The following is a 22,235-nucleotide window of genomic DNA, read 5'->3' as shown; positions in this document are numbered from 1 at the left end:
CATTGCTACTTCATAACTGTAATTTTGCTACTGTTATAAATTGCAATGTAAATATCTGGTCAACAGGATATCTGATATGCAGCCTCCCAAAGGGTGGAGAATCACTGTCCTAGAGTCCTTGAGAAGGGAGTCTCAGTTGAGAAGAGTCACCTAGATAAGACTGGCCTGTGGCCGTGTCTGTAGGGGATTATCTTAGTTGTTAATGGTGAGAGGACTGGGGGTGTGGCTCATCTGGTAGAGCAGCTAGCCTGGCATGCGCAAAGCTCCAGCATCGCATAAACTGGGTGTGGTGGTGCAAGCCTAGAACCCCAGGACTGAAGAGACGGAGGCAAAAGTGGTGAGGTTTGGTCTGTTGTTGTGTATCATAATGCTAAATTCTGTATCCCAAGGTCTAATTGCCGCAATACGAGGAGGTCCTCAGCTTTTGTTGTATAAAACTTACCCTCAAATTATCCGTGATTGGTTAATAAAGATGCCTACAGCCTCTAGCTGGAAAGAAGAGAGGTGGGCGGGGCTTCAGTGCTGGGCTTTGGGTCTCAGGCAGGGACCACGTGGAGAGAGCAGAGAGAGAAAAAAGGAAGAAAGACGTTGCCACAGGGTAGGTAGATTTGAGCTCATGGCCTGTTGGAGTAGGAGCAGCCCAAGCAGAACATGGCAAGTGGGACTGGTGAGATGGCTCAGTGGGTAAGAGCACTGACTGCTCTCCCAAAGGTCCTGAGTTCAAATCCCAGCACCCACATGGTGGCTCACAACCATCCGTAATGAGATCTGACATCCTCTTCTGGTATGTCTGAAGACAGCTACAGTGTACCTGAGAGAGCGAAGTGGACCAGGGCAAGTGGGGCTGATCGGAGTGAGCAGAGGTCCTAAAAATTCAATTCCCAACAACCACATGAAGGCTCACAACCATCTGTACAGCTACAGTGCACCCATATACATAAAATAAATAAATAAATAAATCTTTTTAAAAAAAGAAAAGAACATGGCAGGTGATATCTCAGGGTCATTGACAAGGATGTAGACAAAATAGCACAGAGGGCTGATATCTGCCCAGCTCTGGTGTTTTATAGCTTATTATAAATAATAATAGGTTTTGTGTCTTTTATTTGGAAACTAAATCATCTAAAGTGGGTAGTAGTAATCTAAGGGGAGGAAGAAACCCACAAATAGTATTTCCTGCAACCCAGGAGGATCAGGAGTTCAAAGTCATCCCAGGTTACACAATGAGATCGAAGCCAGCCTGGGCTACAGAAAACTGTTTCCAAAACAAACGGTTCAAGGAGCTGAGCATGGTATCCTCCCTGCCTCAGCAGTGGGAGTGAAGCATAGACCAGCTGTTGCTCTCACATTTATCCTAGAGAAACAAACACTTGTGGTCACACCAAGACAATGTGTGCTCTTCATAGTGGCTTTATTCACAATAGCTCAAGGTGTAAACATTCCAAATGCCCTTATACAGAGGAGTCATTAAACAACCTCTACCCAGTTGCTCACATAATGGAATACTACTCACCAATGAAAAGAGAAAACTACCCACCCAGAGAGACTCAGACAGCCTTCCAAAAATCTTCCGGCTGTGAGGCGCTCAAAGGTCACGCAGCATGGGATAACCGATATGACATTCTGAGGAGAAATTGGGGAAGAGGTCTGTGGTTGCCACTAGCAACAGGGATATGGGGGAGGGGGTGTCTGTGTGGGGAAAAGTCCAGTGTTCATACTGTGTCTCCATGGTGGTGCTAACTGCATATGTCTAGATGAAAAAGGTAAGTCTAGATAAAGAGGATAAGTTTGCACATGTGTGCACAAGCGCAAGCGCGCGCGCAAACACACACACACACACACACACACACACACACACACACACTTGCACATAAACCAAACAAGCCCTGCTCAGTCACGAATACATTGCAGCAGTATGCAAGCTGGTTTCCAGGTTTTGATCCTGTAATAGAGTGGGGTAAGATGTCACCATGGCAACAGCTTGTGATGCTATGAAACTTTGCAACTCTCTATAACTCTCGATTTCAAATGTAAGCGATATGCCCGTTGGGCTGGGGACACAGCTCAGTGTAAGTGAGTTAGCATGAGGACCTGAGTTTGGTCCACAGAACCCCCAGAGAGACCAGGCATGACGGCACACACTTATAATCCTCCCGCTGCACAGGGGAAGACAGGAGGATCTCTGGGGCTGGTTGGTCAGCCAGTTTAATCAAAATGATGAGTTCCAGGTTCGGTGAGGGATTCTGTCTCAAAAATCACAGTGGAGAGTGGCCAAGGATGTCACCTGATACTGGACCTACCCCAGGTGCCTCAATCCAATGGACCCAGCATCTGCCGGGACTCCCCGTGGACTTCTTGAGGGGGCGGAGACAGGGCACGACACTGTCCGTGGTGCTGAACAGCACCAGCCTCTCCAGCAAACCCCTTTCTTGAATCCTTCCCTATGACTCTAGCCCTCTACTCTCCCATTGCCCACGCCTACTTCCTTGCCAGAAGAAGAGAGAGGACCCCTAAGAAGGGAGGGAGTCTGAGGATCCCAGTGGTCGTGGGCAGACCTCCAATTACCATGGTTATCGCTGGGTGGAGCAACCCGTGAGTTCTCTTTTCTTTATGTTCAGCTGCATTCTCAGGCTTATGTAATAAAAGGATTACTTCTGAGATAAGAAGAATCAATAAAACTTATTATGCTTTAAAATACCATCGCAGGCTCCCTGGGGTTCACAGCTCTGCTCGGATTTCTTCACACTTGCAAAGAAGGCTGCCCAGCCCAGCTGACGCCCTGCCCCAGTTTCTAACTGCAAGTGACAGTCTTCCTCCCACCTGCCTCCCTGCTGGCTGTGCCCTGGGGGGTCCATCCCCTTTCCCTGGCCCCACCTCCCATCTCAAGGCTGCTGGTTCCTGTCTGTCCTTCAAGGTCTCACATGAGCCCCTTGAACAGTGTCCCTGCCCAGAGAAGATAATAGCTTCCTCTGCCACCATCCTGTCAACCAATGTTGACATTGCAGGCTGGCCTCTTCTCTACATCGCCTCTCTGACATTGGGTGTCAGCACCAGGGTCCCCTGGCCCCTGCTGTCATGCCACATGGTCACTGAGAACTTAAAGAGAGATGGGGGGAGAGACAGGAAGAGACCAAGCCCTGGCCAGCTTCCACCCTCCCCCATGATCCCTCTCCAGGGTAGTATGGGCCTTTCTGCTTTGAGGAAGTTCGCCCACCCTGGGCTCCTCTATACTTTTCTTCTACAGCTAAGGTTGTGACACCCTCAGGAGTGGCAGCAGCATTTGTTGACATTTCCCAGAGAGTGGTACACAGTAGGTGTCCTATAATTGCATGTTGAATAAATGAATGAATAGATTAATGGATGTTTTCTGCTTTTACACTCTTCCCTCGGGAGGATCTTTATCTGATGCCCAGTTCTCCCCCAACCCTGTCCTCTAGGAAGTGACATGTTCCTCTTCAGGCTGACGGGACACTACAATGTACACCATATTGATAAATGATCATTCGCTGTTTGAACTCACTGGCTCAAAAATGGGCTGTGTTCTATGGTTCATATCCAAGCACATCTGTCTCTGTGTGTCCTCTAAGACCCCTTGTCTGGGGATGGGCTGATCCCCTTCACTCTGTGTCAGAGAGGAGAGGACAGCAAAACAGCCCAGGAGTAAAACTGTCACAGCTGTGAAAGCAGGCGGAGCCGTCTCAGCAGGTGTTGGTCCTGTGGCATGTAAAGGGGAGAGAAGCCAGAGACTCAGGCTGGACTCCAGCCGACTGCCTCTGCTTCCTTGGTTGGTTTCTGCTGGATGTTGTGAGGCTCCAATTGGACCATGTGCTTGTTGTCTGTTGCTATTTGTTCTGTGGAAGCCTTTGGTCCCTGTCAGCTGAAGAGGGTGCTCTGCTCTCTATGGGAAGCCCCGACCGAACGGCTGCCTCAACGGGGCTTCCCCAGTTGGTTTCTGCTGAATGTTTGCATCCCCAATTTGATGGTGTTTTACCATCTCTCCATCTCTTTTACTTCGGTTTGCAATATGTTTAATAAATCCCTCATCCAAACAAAAGTGTGGCTCTCAGATCATCCTCTGAACCTTACAGAGCAGACACCTATGGCTGCTGGGACCCCAGGGTTGCTCCCTCAGGGCTGGGTTGTGGAAGCTAAGAGGCTTGTGAAGTGGGTTTTGTCCTCTGGAGTCCTCTCATCCATACCAGCCACCTGCATCTGCTTTGTGTGCTGGTTTTGTGGCAGAGAATAACAAACAGGGTCATTTGTGAGACTGTCCTGGTAACAAGAGGAAGGGTAGGGGTGCAACCCCCACGCTGGATGGAGGAGATGGCTGGGACTCAGGGCAGCCATGAGGCTGGATGTGGAAACAGTCACACAGAACAGTCATGTGGAACAGAGCCTCTGATTCAAGCTCCAAGACCCTCCGTTTTCCACTGGGAAGTCACAGAGCAGAAACCATGGGCAGAGTTCCCATCTCTCCACTCCAAACTGGGCTTAGACCCCCTCTTTTCTTCTCCAATCCAAGTCCTACAACCTCTAGGAGCCCCCCCCCCCCAACCTCTGGCTTTCTCCCTTTATCCCCCAAACATGTCCCTTGTATATCTCTGAGCTGACCACCTCTTTCTATGGCCTTTCTGCTGCCAGCCTTCACGTTCCCAAGTTCAGCTGGGCACAGAGTCTTGCACACAGTAGGCACTTAATACGTGTGCGGGCCGGGACTGGAGAGATGACTCAGCAATTAAGAGCACTGGCTGCTCTTTCAGAGGAGCCAAGTTTGATTCCCAGCACCCACAGGGTGGCTCAGAACCATCCATAACTGCAGTCCCAGGGGACTGGTCACTCTCTTCTGACCCCCACAGGCACCAGTAATACATAGGGTGTACATCCATGCATGCAGGTGAAACATTTATACACATAAAATAAATAAATCTAAATTTTTTAAAGGTGTAAGCCTTCTTCTAGCCCTCATCAAACATACTCGGAACTCTTCTAATGAGGATATGAAGCTGTGTGGGTTTCTGTCACCAGCTCACACTCAGTTCAGAGTTGACTCCATCAACCCCTGAGAGACCCTGGGAGACTAGGTAGGCACTACTGCCTGAGCACCAGCAGCTGAGCATCCTGCCCCTGCCTCCTGCCTCCTGCCTCTCTGCCCTCACCCCTCTCTGGACCTATGATTCTTCCACCAAACCCCATCTTGGTGCCAGTTCTCTCTGTCCTGGTCCCCCTATAAATAGCCATTTTGTCTCCTTGGCGACAGGGAATGTATCGAGCAAGCCTGGCCACCTTCTTTTGTCCTGTAACCAGAATGGCGGCCACTGAGTGGCTAGGTACCCCTGAGCAGAAAAATTGTCCCTCTCTGGGCCTCCATCACCAGCTCTGGAGCCTACATTTCCCCTCTGGGTGTGACCATACTGGACCACCTATGGCTCCCCATTTGGGAGGGTACAGAGCAGGGAGGGGCCTGTTAGGCCAGACAAGAAAGAACAGGGCATGAAGTTCTTGAAGGGGGCCCATTTAAAGGGTATACTGGCGAGGTACCTGTCAAGTGTACCTTGGTTAGGTATCCAGTGTGGGCTCTGTGTGGGCTTCTATGCTCCCCTCCGGGGACCCAGGAGACCAAACTGGACCCTGGAGCTGTGTGGATCTAAGGAAGGTGGCTAAAGTTGGAGGGGAAGATGACCTCCCATTCCTAGGAGTATGCAAGCAGAGGCTGTTGATCCACGGCTGCCCCCAGCCCCTGGAGGTCTCCCCCACCCTCTCTGCCCTCATCTCCAGCCAAACTGGGATCTAGGCCTTCCCCACAGCTCATCAGACACCGAAGCCTGCTTCTTTTCACAACTCTTCAGGCATCTCCTTGGATCCGGGATGTCGGTGTCTTGCTAGGTCTTTGTCAGCAGTCCATGTTAGGAATTGTTTTCCATGGGCGGGGAGCCCTCAGTCCTAGGGCCTTAAGGGGAATGAGGGGAAGGTCCTCAAACCAGTTTGGGAACATTGGTTGGGAGACATGCCTCCTGGCTGCTCAGGTGGGAGAATAGCCTCGGGGTTCCATGGGTATGAAGGAACAAGGTGTACCTTCCCAATACAGCATTAAACCTCTCTGGAAGATACCAGCCTTGGGTGTGGTGATCACAGCACTGGGCTAGAGGGACGTAGATGGTGTATGTTCTTGATAACAGGTGACTGCAGTCTCAGTAACAGGAAGTACTGAGGTTAGCCTCGGAGCAGGACTTACTTCTATCAGTTCTAGAAAGACCAAAGCTACTCACCTCCCCCCACACCCCCCGTGGATGGGACCACCCAGAGAAGGCCACATGAGAGAGAATGGGGTGAGAGGCAAGGGCTGGTGGTGGGAGAATGAAGGCTGGCTTTGTGTTGTAGGGAAAGGAGGCGTCTCCATGTGGGCGGTGCTCTGGGTATAGAAGGGCACACAGACACACCCTGTAACCATTGCACCCTAACCAATTCCACCATGACCACCATGTTCAGAGGAGCCCCTGTTTGTCCCTGTTTGTCCCCACCCCTCAGCTACTAGGTCTGCACACAGGCCCTGGCATAGCCACACCCTCCTCAGCCTCCTCCTGCCTCTAGCTTCTGACCCATTCACACTTGTTCCTGCCCTCAAAGAGGCTGGACACTTCCTTGCCCAGTGTGAGCCACAACTTTTCCCATAGGCTCCCACTGAGCCCATCAAAGCCACGATCCACAATTGCTTGCCTAAATGGGACCCTGAACCACCACTACTACCCCAGTAAAAACCCACAGAACACATGTATTTGGATTTTTTTTCCTTTGCAGATTTTTTTTAGTAGACATAGTCTTTTTTTCTCTCTCTCATTTTACAGCAAACTTTGCAAATATAGATTTTTTTTTCTGTACAATAGAACAGCTACAGTGTACAATAAAGATGGGGTCGAGGTGGAGGGACCACACAATGTTTCCCAGCCTGCACCCCTCTTGCCACCCTGACTGGTCCCCAGGCACAGTCTTCACCTCCCCACTAGAGTCTCACAGGCTCCAGATGCTCCACCCCTCTGCACTCCACAGCCTGGGAGATCATATTTAGGGGGTGCCATGAAGCTGGCTAGACTTGGTCACATGCCCCACGCTAGGTGATTTAGTTCTTTCTTCTTTCTCTCTCTTTTATTTTTTTTAAAGATTTTCACTTTTATATATATATTTTTTAAAAAGGAAGAAAATAAAGAGAGAGAAGAAGGAAAAGGAAGAGAAGACTCAAAACAGGAAAGATAATGGAAAAACTTCCCCTCCCCCACCCCCACCCGTAAGACACAGTTTTCCGAAGTCCCATGTGTGCATGTGTGTGCATGTGCATGTGTGAGTGTGTGCAAATGTTTGTGTGTGCACGCGCACATGCATGTGTGTGCATTTGTGTGTGTGAATGTATGTGTGAGTGTAAGTGTGTGAATGTGTGAGTGTATGTGAGTATGTGAGTGTGTGAGTGTGTGTGTGTGTGTGTGTGTGTGTGTGTGTGTGTCTTGCTTGCTTGCACCAGGCAGCAGGCACATTACAGTTTACATGGAAGTTAGTATATCTACTGTCTCGGCCACCTGCGGCCTCCCCAAGCTGTCCCTGTGGGCCAGGTGCTGTATGCAGCGGCCCCTGGTTGTGCACATATGTTGGATTTAGTGTTAAGTCTCAGTCAGGGATAGCTGCTGTGGGTGGTCTATCCTTTTTGGTCCAATGGGCATCACGAGTTTCGGAGAGGACAGGGCCAGGCTTCCTTGGGCCCTGCCAAAGGGTGGAGGGAGGTTCAGGACTTGTGCTGGGCAGACACGCCTTTCCAGTAGTCTAGGATGTCATGCAGGTCCTCGTCTTTGGCAAACTGAACCTTCTTGCGCAGGGCGTGGCCAGCCGCCATGAACTCCGCATCATCCTTGTGTCTCCGTCGGCTCAGTCTGAGACGCTCCCAGATGCTTGGGGATGCCCTGCAGGTGTACTCGGGGCTGGATGAATAGCTCAGGTTGTGGTACTGTGGGGACAGCTGCGAGTAGACGAGGTCTCGGGGTCGTGGCCGGGTCAGAGGCTCCAGGATGGATGCCTTGCGGCCACCCAAGCCCTCGTGAGTGGGTGGAGGTGGTGGAGGGGCAGGTGGCTCGGCAGGGTGAGAGCCGGGGTATGAGTGCCGATGCTCGCCGTACTGGCGACTCTTGTCGGCCTCCGCCCGCAGCACAGTGGCCGCGGGTGTCACAGTGAGGATGGTCTCGGGCACAGGTGAGCTTTTTTCAATGTACTTGGTCTCGGTGGCTGGGGCCTTATGTGTGCCGGTGGCCTCAGCCCGGAAGGTGCGAGGGCTGCGTGCAGAACCGCTGGATGAAGTGCTGGCCCTCGGGGGCCCGGGCGCAGCCTCCACACTGTGGTGCCGCTGCAGGCCACCATGGCCAAAGGCATCTTTGTATACAGGGGACAGGAAGCTGTGCTTGCTGGCCAGAGGCTCGGACAGCAGCACCAGCTGCGGCTCAGCCGCAGACACGGCCCCTGATTTGGCGCCCTGGAAGGAGGTGGACTCGGACTTGAGGGCGTCGATGCAGTTGTTAATGATCTGGTTGACTCTGTCCACTTCCTTGGCAATGGTGGAGATCTCCGCTACTGAGCTCTGGGGTTCACCTGGCCGGCTCAGCTCACAGCCTCTGCGCTCCTGCGGCTCCCCCGTGCGCACTTCAATGTAGTTCCCCTTGGTGGCCTTGGGGGTCTCGCTGCTCTCCACCAGCTTATACTGCTCCACGTCACTGGTGGCGGCTGGCAGGTAGGGTATTCGAGTCACAGCCTCAGGGCCAAGCAGCGGACCCTGGGTCAGGGGAGCCAGGCCAGGCGCCTCAATCTCAGGACCATACTTAAGCTCGATGATGGTTTTTTTCAAGCTGCCAGCTGCCGCTGCCACAGCCTTCTTGTGTTTCTCCTCTTGTCGCCTCCGCTTGCGCAGGCAGTAATAGACAGCGCCCAGAACCAGTACCATACCAAAGAGGCAGCCCAGGATGGTCATGATGTAGTGGGTGGCTGTGGAGGGGCTGGGCACGGGGCCCGGTGGGCTGGGCGGCTTGGGCAGGCAGATGGTAAGGCAGGTGTGGTTATGATGGGTGCCGGAGCTGGTAGAGACCACGCAGTATGTGTAGTTGGTGAGTGTGTAAAGATTGGTGAGGCGGATCTCCTCCTGAGGCTGGGTCAGCTTGGACACGGTGAACGATTTGCTGTTATTGTACTGCTCCAGCGTGTACATGCGGTTGAACGGGCTCGGCAGCTGCACCATGATGGTGGCCGAATTTTGGGTCAGCTGCTTGACCTTCATGGAGGGACGGGCCTCTGTCTGAGGGACCAGCGTAGTCAGGATCACCAGCGGCGTGGTGCCATCTCCGGAGAAGCACTCGTCATCAGCGCAGGGCATGTCACTAGGCTCTGGTGGAGGCGGAGGTGGCGAATGTCCCGGCTGTGACCGGCCTGGCACCGGACGGGGTGGGCCAAGCACCTCAGCAGTGTAGGAGCCCTCTGTGCACACAGACTGAAGCTTGCTAAGGATGCTACGTTGGTGGCCGTGGCGGCCCTGGCCCAGGAGGAAGTAGCCTGCGTAGACAGGAGGAGACTCACACTGCACCCGGTCATGGGTCTGTGTGGCGTTGGTGAAGGCAGCCAGCCAGCGCAGGAAACCCAGCAGCTCACAGGAGCAGTAGAAAGGGTTGCTGTAGATCTCACACACCGAGAGCTTGGTCAGGCCTGCGAAGGTGCCGCTGCCCAGCTGCTGGATGCGATTCATGGAGAGATCTATGTTGACGATGTTGGGACACTCCCAGAAGGCGCTGGCCATCACCACCTCGATGAGGTTGGCCTGTAGGTACAGGTACTCGAGCTTGCTCAGGCCCCGCAGCATGCCCTCCGTGAGGTTGCGCAGCCGGTTGTAGCCCAGCTGCAGCACCTGGAGGTTGAACTGGCCGGAGAAGGCCCCGTCCTCGATGTAGCCGATCTCGTTCTTGGTGAGGTTGAGGTATGTGAGGTTTCCGAAGCGGCTCAGGGAGGCGTACTGCACGCTGCGGATACGGTTCTCGTTAAGCCGCAGGTCCACGATGGTGTTGTTGATCTGTTGGGGGATGGCCTCATAGGGTGGCTGGTTCTGGCTGCAGATGGCCAACCACACGAAGCCTTTGTCACCCTCAATCAGCCAGCAGTCACCTTGGGCCAGCCCACCCGCGTGCAGTAACGTGGCGGCTGCCACAAGTACCCACGCTGTACCCCACCCGTGCCCAGCCATCTCGGGACACTGCCTGTGGGGATGGGGGGAGGGCTGGGCAGTGGGCCCCCCCAGGGGACTTAGGGGTGGGATGGATCACTGCCTGCACTGTCAGAGATGTCCTGTCCCAAGCTGCATGACGCAGGTGTCGGGAGGGAGAATGGCTCCCTCACTGCCCGCCGCCCTTTGTCGTCCTCCCCGGTCCCAAGGTGGCCACAGCCTGTTTTCCCATGGGCCTGTGTATCCTGGTGGCTTCGCCCGGTTCCTCTGCCTGAAGTACTCTCTGCTGCAAGAGAAAAGAGAAGAGAGTAAGTCACAGAAAAAAACCACATCCAAAGTCACTGGGTGACTGACTGAAGAATTCCGCTGAGCCACCCACCACTGTCTGCTGTGAAACAGAAACCATCATGCTTGTCCCAGATCATCAGGCTGGGCTGAGAGAGTCTGAGATCATCAAGAAAAGCAGACCTCCCTCAGGTCCAGTTTCTTCATGTACAACGTGGACAAGATGTCCCCTTGAGTGGCCAGCTTAGAGGTATCACAGTTACGGAGGCACAGCCTCAGATCCGCAGGGAAACAGCCTAGAGAAGAGACTCAGAGTTCTTTAGGCAATGAGTGGCAGAGCTGGCTAAGGGCAGGGCATCCATCTCTTTGAGTTATTGGCTCTCTGCCCGGCCCCCTTGGACCGCTTCGAAGTCACTTCTCCCCAAGAAGGGACAGCCACAGCACCTTCAGAACTGCCTGCAGGGGGTGCCGAACACCCAGCCAATGCGCGGGCCTGAGGCAGATCACCTTTTTTCTGCCCTAGAAGAGGCAGGCAGGGAAGTGGCCTGGCACGCTCCTGCCATGTGGCCCAGTGAACCATCCTCATGAATCAGCTAGCTGAACTCTGAGGCCATTCATCCACGTGGCACGCAGGACTTGAAGCTGTCCCCGAGTAGCAGTGGAGGAGGAACAGCCTGCTCTACCAAGTTCTTCTGGGATGGAGGGAGACAGCAAGATGACTCAGCAAATCAATGGGATTGCTGCCAAGCCTGATGACCGGAGTTCAATCCCCAGGGCCCACATGGCGGAAGGAGCCATTCAGCTCCTACAAGTTGTCCTCTGACCACGCCCCCACACAAATACAATTAATAAAGAAATGTAAAATATTTAAAAACAACAACAAAAAAGAAGTCATTTCTAAGCTTAACAAAAACATCACCCGGTTCCCAGGGCTAGGGCCACCTCTCTACACCTCACACCCCAAATTTGCATACATGCTTGGGCCTCTCTACCTCATGTCACCCTTGGCCATGTACACCAGGACCGTGCCCTTCCCCAATTCTCAGAGCCCAGATGACATGTGAATAGGACTGTGGGGTGACAGGAAGAGACCTCATGGTAGAACTGGGGTCCTTCACACCATGCTCCCCACCCTGCCCACTTGTGGGACGGAGAAATGAGTGTTAGCTTGTTAATACAGGGATTTACAGCAGCCTCCGTCACTGCTCAGTGGCCTGGCCAGCAGCCAGCAGAGTGTATTTCACCAATATTGACAGCTGAAACTAGGCAGCACTGAGGCGACAAAAATGAGGGAATATATATATATTTTTTTCCTTTTTGCAAACACTATAAGCAGAACCTGGCTCCCAAGGGAATCCATTTCTGACAGAGAGAGATGAAGTGGACAGATTGGAGGTCCAGAGGAACCCAAGTACTACCTTGGGGTGCAGTTGCTTAGGGTCTGCTTGAGCCTTGTGCACCGGAGCTGGAAAGGGGACATAGGACAGTGGGGTGGCATGATCCTCCCCTGCACAGGAAAGCTCAAGCCGGAGCTGGTAGAGTCTGTCTTGAGCACCCTGGCCCGGGTGGGCAGAGCCTTTCTGTCCCAGCCTCCGGGATGGGTGGCGCCTGGCAAGAGATCTTAATCAGCTGTAATCTCTTGCTCAAAATAACTGAAAGTCGAGTTAAGAAGGATTACAGGCCCAAAGAGGCGCCTCGGTGTCTCTTGCAGAGTGCTAGCCTCCTACGCACACAATTGCAGGTGTGCACTCGGACATTTGCAATCCTCTGTCCTCCTAGGCACGCATGCCTGTGCTCACCTACACACATGGGACAGGCTAAGTGGGGACCCCCAGGTCCTCTTTTGTCCCCTCTGGCCTCCTTCATACTCCTTTGTCACCACGTCACGCCATGCACGGCAGTCTAGCCGTTTATGCTATGATTCAGTATAGGAAACAGCCCCCTCTCCCCATCACCTCCCATTGGACCGAGCCTGCCAGATGGTGGTCTGCTGTATGAGGGCAGAGTACGAGGAACCCTGCTGCCAGCCATGGTCTGGCCATCTGAGTCTTCCTATAGTTGTCTGCCATCCTACACCCAAGCTTGTCAGCAGCGACGGGGTCTTCAGGATGGGCAGGACTCCGTGACTGTCCCCTCTACCTTGGTCAGCAGTCCCTCAAGTAAGGAAAGATGAATCCACCTCTCACGTTGCCTCTGCCTTACAGGGACTCCCACAACCTCAGCCTCACGGGCTGCAAAAGTTTCCTTCCATGCTTAGGATCAGGGAAACTGAGACTCAGAAAGAAAGGCCCATTGTGGGTCACAGTGAATCGGCCCTTCCTGTCTAGGTCAAGGGCAGGTTGAGAGGACAGGCCCATGACACCCGGAGCCATGGACACAGAATTAGGTGAAAGAGGAGCCCAGAGTGCTGAGGCCAGGGGACCACCATGGGGAGTCGTTATCAGGGGAACAGAACATATGCCCTAGATGGGTGAGTGTCCCAGTGGGAGATGGATGGGATGCAAGCTCCTCCATCCATGCACTCACTCATTCCATAGCTCACGTATTCATATTCCCCCTGGTCTGCATCTCTCTTTGTCATCCACTTCTATACCCCCATCTCTCCTTTCACTCTGTACTCAGTAATTCAATCATCAAACCAGTCTCCAGGGTGGAGGGCAGTGTGTAGACCCTGCATGAGGGGGCTACTTCCAGGCACTGTGCTCAGTCTATCACCTGAACCAGACAGCAACGGGCCATGTTCCGTGTCAGGGTTCCTCTGCCCGGGTGTGGGTCCCTAATGTCAGAAGTGCAGCCAATGGCTATTGGATACGATCCTTCTAGAATCTTCCAGTGAAACAAATAGCACACTCAACCTGTGTGCCTCCTCCCTACCCACCCCCTCCTTCTCTTCAAAGCAAACTTTCTCAAAAGGGTGACTCATGGTCTCCACCTGTCTCTCGGCTTTATCTTTTTCCAGCCTCATTCATCCCGGATCTGAGAGAGTGATGTCTCCTGTTCCTGTTACAGGTGACCTCTGAGGCACTAATTCCTGACCTTTGTTTTGTTCACTCCATGGCAGCCTTTGCCACAGGTATCTGATGCTCTCTGTGCCCCCATCCTGTCCTTAGAGCTGGGTTCTCATGGAAACCCTTGGATGACCTTCAGCTGGACTGTCCAAGGCTATCCCTTAATGCCTTCCACTTGACTGAACCCCGACTGGTCTCCATATCCCTGACATCTCCTAGATTGCAGGTGAGGTGTGCAGATATGGGGGCCAGTGAGGCACTCCAAGGCCTACTGGGGGAGGCAGACTCCGTTTACAGAGTGCAGGAGCCAAGCTTGGGTGCTGGCTCAGCTCACTAGGACCAGGGACCTATCAGAGGTAGGAAGCCTTGAATCACAGCGAGGGCCCAACCTCCTGGCCTGGGTGGCGATGGCAGAGGTCCCTGAGGGGGAGAATTAGACATTTAAAGAAATGTCCCAGGGGGAGATGGCTCAGTTGCTACAGCACTTTCCATGTGAACGTGAAGAGCTGGATCCAGAGCCTTGTAACCTAAAAAGCTAGGTGTGTGACCATGGTGCTGGGGAGGCAGAGACAGGAGTGTCCCTGAGGCTTGGTGGCCAGATCGCTCAGCTGAATCCACGAGGTCCGGGCTAGTGAGACCCTGTCTCAAAAAGAAAAAAAAAATAGAGGCTGACTTCTGACCTCTGTGTGCAGTACATACATGCGCGCATACACATCTGCATTCATATGTACACATACAGAAGGAAGGAACAAGGGAGAGAGGGAGGGAGGGAGAGACGGAGGGAGGGAGGGAGGGAGGGAGAGAGGGAGGGAGGGAGGGAGGGAGAGAGGGAGGGAGGGAGGGAGGGAGGGAGAGAGGGAGGGAGGGAGGGAGGGAGAGAGAGAGGGAGGGAGAGAGGGAGGGAGGGAGAGAGGGAGGGAGAGAGGGAGAGAGGGAGGGAGAGAGGGAGAGAGGATCTATCACAGGCCAAAGGAGCATCATCCAATGATTCCCTAGGAGCAATCAGAGGATGAAGAGGCTTTTCTGATGGACTCTCATTAGACACCCGACTCACAGACTGACAGGCCTGGGCAGCAAGCAAACCAACTTCCTGCCATAGCCTGCTCTGTGCCTGGTTCTCTCCACAGCAGGGGGAAGCTGAGCATAGAGTGTAAGCACAGCAGAGGACCCTCAGAGAACCATGAACACAGCCCGGCAGGAGAGAAGAGAGCAGGAGAGATGCATCTGGGCCACGGCTGCTGGGCAGGGCATTCAATGGAAGGCCTTAGCAGATAAAACCAGTAGGCAGGAAGGAGGATGTGCACCCCCAACAAGGGAGGGGTCGAGGGTACAAGGTCATGTGATCAGAGCCCTCACTCTTTAGGGGGTGTGGGGTGTTTGGAGGGCAGAGTAGTCAGTGCCAAGTAGTATCCCTGGCTACAGTGAGTGGCTTCATGGGCAGAATTGGGGGAGGACCCGGGTAATAAGAGGTGGGACGTGTGGCTTTAGTTCCTGTCCAGTTCTTCCCCTCTCTGCTCCTCGCCACTTCTCTCCTCTTACAACAAAGGTGTAGTCAGGGGCCAGAGAAACTGAGAGTGAGGAGTCAAGCCAAGCCTCTCATTTCTAAACCCAGGCCTGTTTTTCCATCTGAGTCTCTTTGGGTACCTGCAGGGTTATTCATACAGTGAAAGGGCCAGAGCCTGGTGTCCGGGAATGACTGTTGAACACATGCACACACACACACACACACACACACACACACACACACACACATGCGCATACACACAGACAGACAGACAGACACACACAGATGCATGCACACACACACAGAGACATACATACACACAGAGACACACACGCACACAACCATGCACATACACAATGCATACACACACATACACACACAACCATGCACACACACACACATGCATACACACACATACGCACACAGGACCTCTTTAGCCCACGACACGGTGGGGATGACAGACTGAACTGTGTTTGTAATGTTGTCCCAACCCCACAGCCCTTCACTGATGATGAATTTCAGTGTGGTGTTCCAGGTTTTTAAACTTCTTATGGTCTGATTTGTATAATCATGGCGGACGAATAGGACTGATCACGTGTGTCTAAAAATATGGGCCCCATCTTCAATCATGGAGCCAGAAATGCAGCCAGGCCAGAGCTGGATCCGAGCCAAGTGGAGTGGACTTGCTTCCGCATCCTGCACCCCCAGGGGCAGCCCGGGCCGAGGGCCAGGGCGGGGACGCATAAAGATGGGTGGAAAGCTATCGATCGATAACTTTTCACTGTCCCAATGTTTTGCCAATAGATCATGTTTACTGCTAGTGCCCGCCTGCCTCTGCAGCAGGGCTCCAGCCAGAACTGTCCGGCAACGCTCTGCGGCAGAGCCCGCGGGCTATGATGGGCAGGCCTGGGAGGCTGAGGCTGCACGGACCCAGCCTGGCCAAGAGCAGACAGGGGCCAGCCTGCTCCCTTGCTCCTCTGCTCGGGTTGACGCGCTAAGGTTGGTCTGGCTAAGCTCTGACTGGGTGACCTTGGGAAACTTAATGACCCTCTCTGAGCTTCATTCACCTTCCCACTCTGTCAAGTGGAGATGAGCTTGGCCCTCCCTCCTGGGGTGATGATAAGGAAGCCTGCGCCTTGTTATTTAAGGTTTCTAGGACGTTTGTACAGGGCGTTTTCTCTGCTCTTTCTGGACAGTTTTCTAGACCCTCCTTAATCTAAGGAGGCAGTGGAGAGAGACCTTGTACAGCAGTGTGGGTGGAGAGATAGGAAAGGCCCAGGGACCACTCTAGCCCACAAAGGCTGCCTGGGCCTTGCCTATACACCCAGCATCCCTTCCCCCTTCCCCTGTCACCAGTTCAAGTTCAGCCTGGCCAGGAGTTAAAAATGGCTAAATCAGCAGTCTGGATCCTTGGGCTTGGTCACAGGGTCAGGTGGGGCACACCCTGTCCTCCGATTGGCCAGGGACTGGAGACAATATACTTGCCCATGCTATGCTCCTCCCTATGAGAGCTCAGAGATCACTAAGGAGGGTCAAGATGACAGGGAGACTGTCTAATGTCAGATGACCTTTCGGGAGAACCTCTGGTCTTGACCCATCTACTCAGAGCAGGAACACTCTGCAAACACATAGCCAGGACAGCTCCCTGCCCCATCTACATTTATTGAGCATCTACTGGATGCCAAAGCCATCCAGACAGAGGGTGGGGATGGAGGGAAGGGAGGAAGGGAGAGGGAGAAGGAGAAGCTCAGAGAGGGAAAGCCAGCCAGGAACCAGTGACCAGCAAAAGACTTCGGCAGGCAATTTGCAGATAAGTAGTCTCCTGACTCACTCCAAACTTCCACAGGGGACTGTGGAGCTGGAGCCAGATGCATAAGGCAGCCAACATCCCCCGAGAGGCCCCAGCCTGGAGATGCAGGGAGCAGAGCCTAGTTTGCGGTTTCCTTCCCAACTAGAGCTGGGGCCCCGATCACTCCCTGTGGCCCTCCCTTCCTCCCTCCCTTTGCTGCTCCAGGCTGCTCTGAAGTTAATTAGGGACCCAAACACTTAATGGTCTCTGAAGCTTCCACCGGGCATCTTTTTAAATTAAAAAAGATGATGTATTGCACCATTGGAGGGAGAAATCAGTCCGCAAAGGCTCCCTGTTCAAGCGCTGGCAGGCATCTTTGGAGGAGGGTGCCAGGCTGGTCCCTGAAGATGACAGACAGTGTGTGACCCTCTCCAGGAACTCTGCCACGGTCCCCATCATCAGACAGAGAGACTCATTTAAAAGCAACCATGGGCCTGGGTGTCCCATCACACCCCCCATAACTCTGGCAGCCAGGAGGTTCTATCTTTAGTCTGACCTGAATCTTTCCAGTTGTTTTGAGAGAAGGCTGGTTTGAGGTCTGCTGTTCTCTACTAGAGTTCTGCTGACCTCTGAGAGCCCCTGAGTTCCAGAAAGCCCCTTTCTGATTCTCCTGACCTCAAGAACTCTGATCCTATTTGGGGGCTTGCTATTGACCTGGTGGAAGGGCCAGGAATTATACTGTAGGAGGCTGGCTGGTACCCAAAGACAACGTGGGCCAGATCTCACTGTAGTCTACCACCCAGGCCTGGGTACAGACACAGTGACCATCCACAAGCTACTCACCAGGTCACGCTGACCCTTGTGCCCTCAGCCCCTTGGCAATTTTTCATGCACTAAAGATCTGGAGACCATGTCTGCTAAAGACAAGGGGAGATTTGAAGATATGGCAAAGGCTGACAAGGCTCGTTGTGAAAGAGAAATGAAAACCTACATCCCCCCCAAAAGGGAGACCAAAAAGAAGTTCAAGGACCCCAGTGCACCCAAGAGGCCTCTCTCAGCCTTCTTCTTGTTCTGTTCTGAGTACCGCCCCCAAATCAAAGGTGAGCATCCTGGCTTATCCATCGGTGATGTTGCAAAGAAACTAGGAGAGATGTGGAACAACACTGCATCGGATGACAAGCAGCCCTGTGAGAAGAAGGCTGCCAAGCTGAAGGAGAAGTACGAGAAGGATATTGCTGCCTACAGAGCTAAAGGAAAACCTGATGCAGCGAAAAAGGGGGTGGTCAAGGCTGAAAAGAGCAAGAAAAGGAAGAGGAAGATGAGGAGGAGGAAGAGGAAGAGGAGGAAGAAGAGGAAACGAAGATGAAGAAGAAGATGATGAATAAGTTGGTTCTAGCGCAGTTTTTTTCTTGTCTATAAAGCATTTAACCCCCCTGTACACAACTCACTCCTTTTAAAGAAAAAAGAAAAAGAAATGTAAGGCTGTGTAAGATTTGTTTCTAAACTGTACAGTGTCTTTTTTTTATATAGTTAACACACTGCTGAATGTGTCTTTAGATAGCCCTGTCCTGGTGGTATTTTCAATAGCCACTAACCTTGCCTGGTACAGTCTGGGGGTTGTGAATTGGCATGGAAATTTAAAGCAGGTTCTTGTTGGTGCACAGCACAAATTAGTTATCTATGGGGACCGTTTGGTTTTTGTTTTTGTTTTTCTTTTGGTTTTATTTTTGGGTTTTATTTTTTTCATCTTCAGTTGTCTCTGATGCAGCTTATACAAAGATAATTGTTGTTCTGTTAACTGAATACCACTCTGTAATTGCAAAAAAAAAAAAAATTGTGGCTGTTTTGTTGACATTCTGAGTAAATACGATATTTTTTATTTAAAAAAAAAAAAAAGATCTGGAAGCATCACTCTGAGCTGAGGTCGTAGATGAGCCTCTAGCCTTCAGATGTTACAGTTATCCGGGAACTAAAAGCCCACCCAAGGGATGCCGAGGAGAAGGACCAGCGGATAAGGTTCTTCTGTGCACGCGTGAGGACCCGAGTTCAATCCCCAGTTCCACATGAAAGCTAGACCTCACAGTGCATGCAATCCTGGTCCTGCAGAGGTGGAGACAGGGGGATCCTGGCACTGTGCTGCACAGTCTAGATGGATCAGAGTGCTCCAAATTCAGTGAGAGACCCTGTTTCAAAAAGGATGTGGGGGGGCTGGGGAGGGCACTAGATGCAGGCTCTGCAAACAACCACACCACACACACACACACACACACAGAGTTAATTAATGAGCAATTAGTCCCCAATATTACATTAATTAGGGAAATGAAGGAAAACACACAAAATCCATCCTGAGGGTATCAGAACTGAGACGTGTGTGGCAGGAACCGGTGTGTATCTGAGCCTCCAGCTGACCTCTGTGGGACACACCTCCACCAGATATGGGCCCATGACCTCTTCACAGAGTCCACAGCCCACTTCCTACACCATTCCCCTCATACCCACAGCTGCCCACACTCCGTTTGTCCTGAGAGCCATCACCACACTGTGAGTTCTGAGGAGGTGAATGGAAAGCTCTCCTCCTGCCTGGGGCTCACCCTGCTTCTGAGGGACGGAGTCTACGACTACAGCCACCACCAGAACGCCCTGTCTCCTCAGGAGCTCCCATAGCTACCAGGCATCTCACAGAGGCCACACCACTTCCACCCCAGCAGCACCAGGAAGCATGGGCGTTCAAACTGTCACCCCAGGAGCCTGAGGCAGGAGGATTGTGAGTTCACTGTCAGCAAAGCCAGCCCTGGCTCCCACAGGTCAGCAGAGCAGGGACAACAACTTGCCCTCCTAGAGGACACCGCCTCACACTTGCCTGGTTTCGTATCAATGTTCACGGATATCATATCAATGTTCACTGCACGTGGAATGTTTTCCTCTGTGTGGAAAAAGGATCAGAATTGGATCCCTCCTCCTCCTAAGTAGCAGCAAATGGCCCTGACAAGATGTATTGATTAATCTATTCCCTTAGGTTGATTTCTGATTCTCCAATCTTGCCCTCCCTCCCTCCCCTCCTCTCTCCCTCCCTCCCTCTTTCCCTTCCTTCCTCCACAGCCTTGTTCAGCTTCCAACCTTTTTCCAGGACTTTCCATAACATCACAGAGGATCCCAGTAGGGTTGGGAAGATGGCTTAGTCAGTATAGTGCTTACTGTGCAAGGAAGAGGCCCAAGTTTCACCTCCAGAACCAACATAAAAAGTGGGGCCTGATAGCACTTGCTTATGACCCCAGAGCTGAGATGGTAAAGCCAAGGGGATCCCTGGGGCTGGCTGGCTGGGCAGTCAGCCTTGCCTAATTGGGAAGCACCTAGAGAGGGAGAGATCCTGTCTCAAAAACAAGGTGGATGGCACTGGAGGAGCGATACTTAAGGTTGGCCTCTGGCCTCTATGCTTGTGTCTAAGGACACACACACATGCACACACATACACACACACACACACACACACGATAAGAATTGTACCAGCATCCATGGCAGCCTCGTGGGACAGAAGGTGGCCTCTTGGTATAGCCTCCCAGGACACTCCCTGCCCCTCTCTTCTTTCACCAAACTGAATCTACTCTAGGACTGGTCGCCATTGTCCTTCAGATATTTAGCGTCATGTCTACCAGAAAGGCAAGTGTATTATAACTAAATTGTTTATATACTCTGATTGCCTAATTTGTGTGTGTGTGTGTGTGTGTGTGTGTGTGTGTGTGTGTGTGTTGGACAGGATTTTTTGTTGCCCAGGTTGACCTCAAGCTTACTACAGGATAACCTTCAACATATGATCCCCCTGCCTCCGTCTTCCACGTGTTGGGACTGCAGACATGCACTACCACACAAACACACTCCATTTCTCTGAGGGGGAATCAAGAGCTTCATGTCCCTGGGCAAACACTCCACCAACTGGGCCACATCCCTACCCCCCACTTCTATCTTTTTTGAATATCCATTTTGGGGGAGGGAACAGTTGTTTGAGACAACTATCCCTATGTACCACAGTCTGGCCTGAAACTCTCAATCCTCCTGCCTCAGCCTCTTGGACACTTCTGGATGGATCTTAAGCATGATTCTCTCCTGCTTTTCAAAACTGGCCACCTAGTGCAGAGAGACTGCTCAAACTGGAAATTAATTCTGGAGTAACTCCTAGGGAATATTCCGGCAAGCCTCTCTGCCTTCTTATTTTTCCTTCCCTGTCCCTCGAGAAGATATTATCGAGCTCTTTATAATGATCCTAAATTTTTCTTGTCAAATTTTCTAGAAATTCCTCGGGGCTTCTGCGCTGTTGTTTTTATTGTACCCATCTCAAGCAGGGACCAATTATTTCATTACTTGTTCCGACCACTTGTTCTTTAGCGCAAATGAAAGTTATTGATCTGCGTTACGTGTTTTCTCTCTGGCTCTGTTCCTTCATATTAAATTCGTATATTAAATTATTTTTCAGTTGCTTCTCTTGGGTCTCAAATCACACTGTCGGCCGATAATTACAATTGTTTCCTAGAGATGGTCGTTCAATTCGCTTTCCTGTCTTATTGCTATGTCTACCGTCACAGTGCAAACAGAAAGGTGCTGTCTTTGCTCTAATGAAAGGTTTTGAACTGGAATGATTTTTTTTTAAATTCCATCATTTAGAACAGTCCTGGCTGCCACGCCAAGGCAGATCATTCACTCTGATAGCAAAGTCCCTTTCCAGGCCTATTTTTAGCTGTTCCTTTAAAACCAGAAATTGGCACCAGGGCTTGGTCAAATGCCCTTTGTCATTTATTAACAGCATGCTGGCTGACTGGCTGATATTATATATCATATTAATTGCTCTAGCTTGAAGCCATCTCCGAATTCTTTGTATGAATCCTGTATCATCAAGGCAGATCATCTCTCTAATATTCTTCAAACCCAAGGCTGCACCTGCTCTTCCCAAGGAGATCTTGGTGGTTTTCGTGGGCAAGGATGGTGTGGGGTTTCATTTCTGGGATGTTTTTGTCACTCTGGGAGTGTATGGCTTCTACAGCATCCTCCTCCAGGTGGCTGGAGACCTGGCCTCTGATGTTCTTGGAAGGGAACAGTTGATTTCAGAGGTTTGGGGTCTTAGGCCATGTGAGGGAATAGCACTAACACAGACCTTTGCATCTGGGGTTGGCCCACAGTAGGGCAGGAAACATAGTGATCTCTGAGAGCACGTTAGGAATTTAGAAGGAATCTTTCTTGGTAGATGCAGTTAGGTGGGGTGGGACCTTTGGGGGGGACAGGTCCCAACTGGTGAGGTCTTATTTGGGAGCCACTCCATGTACCCCCTCCAGGGCCCTCAAGACTAGGCTTCAGCACACCCACGCGTGGACATGTGGGTACTGTAACCTACCCCAGGGGCCACTGAAGAGACACAAGAGGAAATAG

At 52.0% G+C, this 22,235-nt stretch overlaps 1 protein-coding gene across 7 annotated transcripts in view; it reads right to left on the bottom strand.

Annotated features, from left to right (window-relative positions):
* Positions 1-6,772: 6,772 nt before the first annotated feature.
* Elfn1 (leucine rich repeat and fibronectin type III, extracellular 1) overlaps positions 6,773-22,235 on the bottom strand; it is a 67,135-nt gene continuing 51,672 nt past the window's right edge. For 5 of the 7 annotated variants that reach the window (NM_001384186.1, NM_175522.4, XM_006504704.4 and 2 more), the window contains one exon: positions 6,773-10,520. In NM_001384186.1, the coding sequence (NP_001371115.1) occupies positions 7,769-10,255 (2,487 nt within the window). In that variant the 5' untranslated portion in view covers positions 10,256-10,520 and the 3' untranslated portion in view covers positions 6,773-7,768. The remainder of the gene's footprint in view (positions 10,521-22,235) is intronic. The other 2 variants (XM_017320882.2, XM_030254504.1) reach the window with 1 other exon arrangement.

The sequence above is a fragment of the Mus musculus genome, chromosome 5 (genome assembly GCF_000001635.26).
Source record: "Mus musculus strain C57BL/6J chromosome 5, GRCm38.p6 C57BL/6J".
NCBI classification, from domain to species: Eukaryota; Metazoa; Chordata; class Mammalia; order Rodentia; family Muridae; genus Mus; species Mus musculus.
Note: the sequence above shows the minus strand (reverse complement) of the source record. Positions and strands in the feature narration are given on the sequence as shown.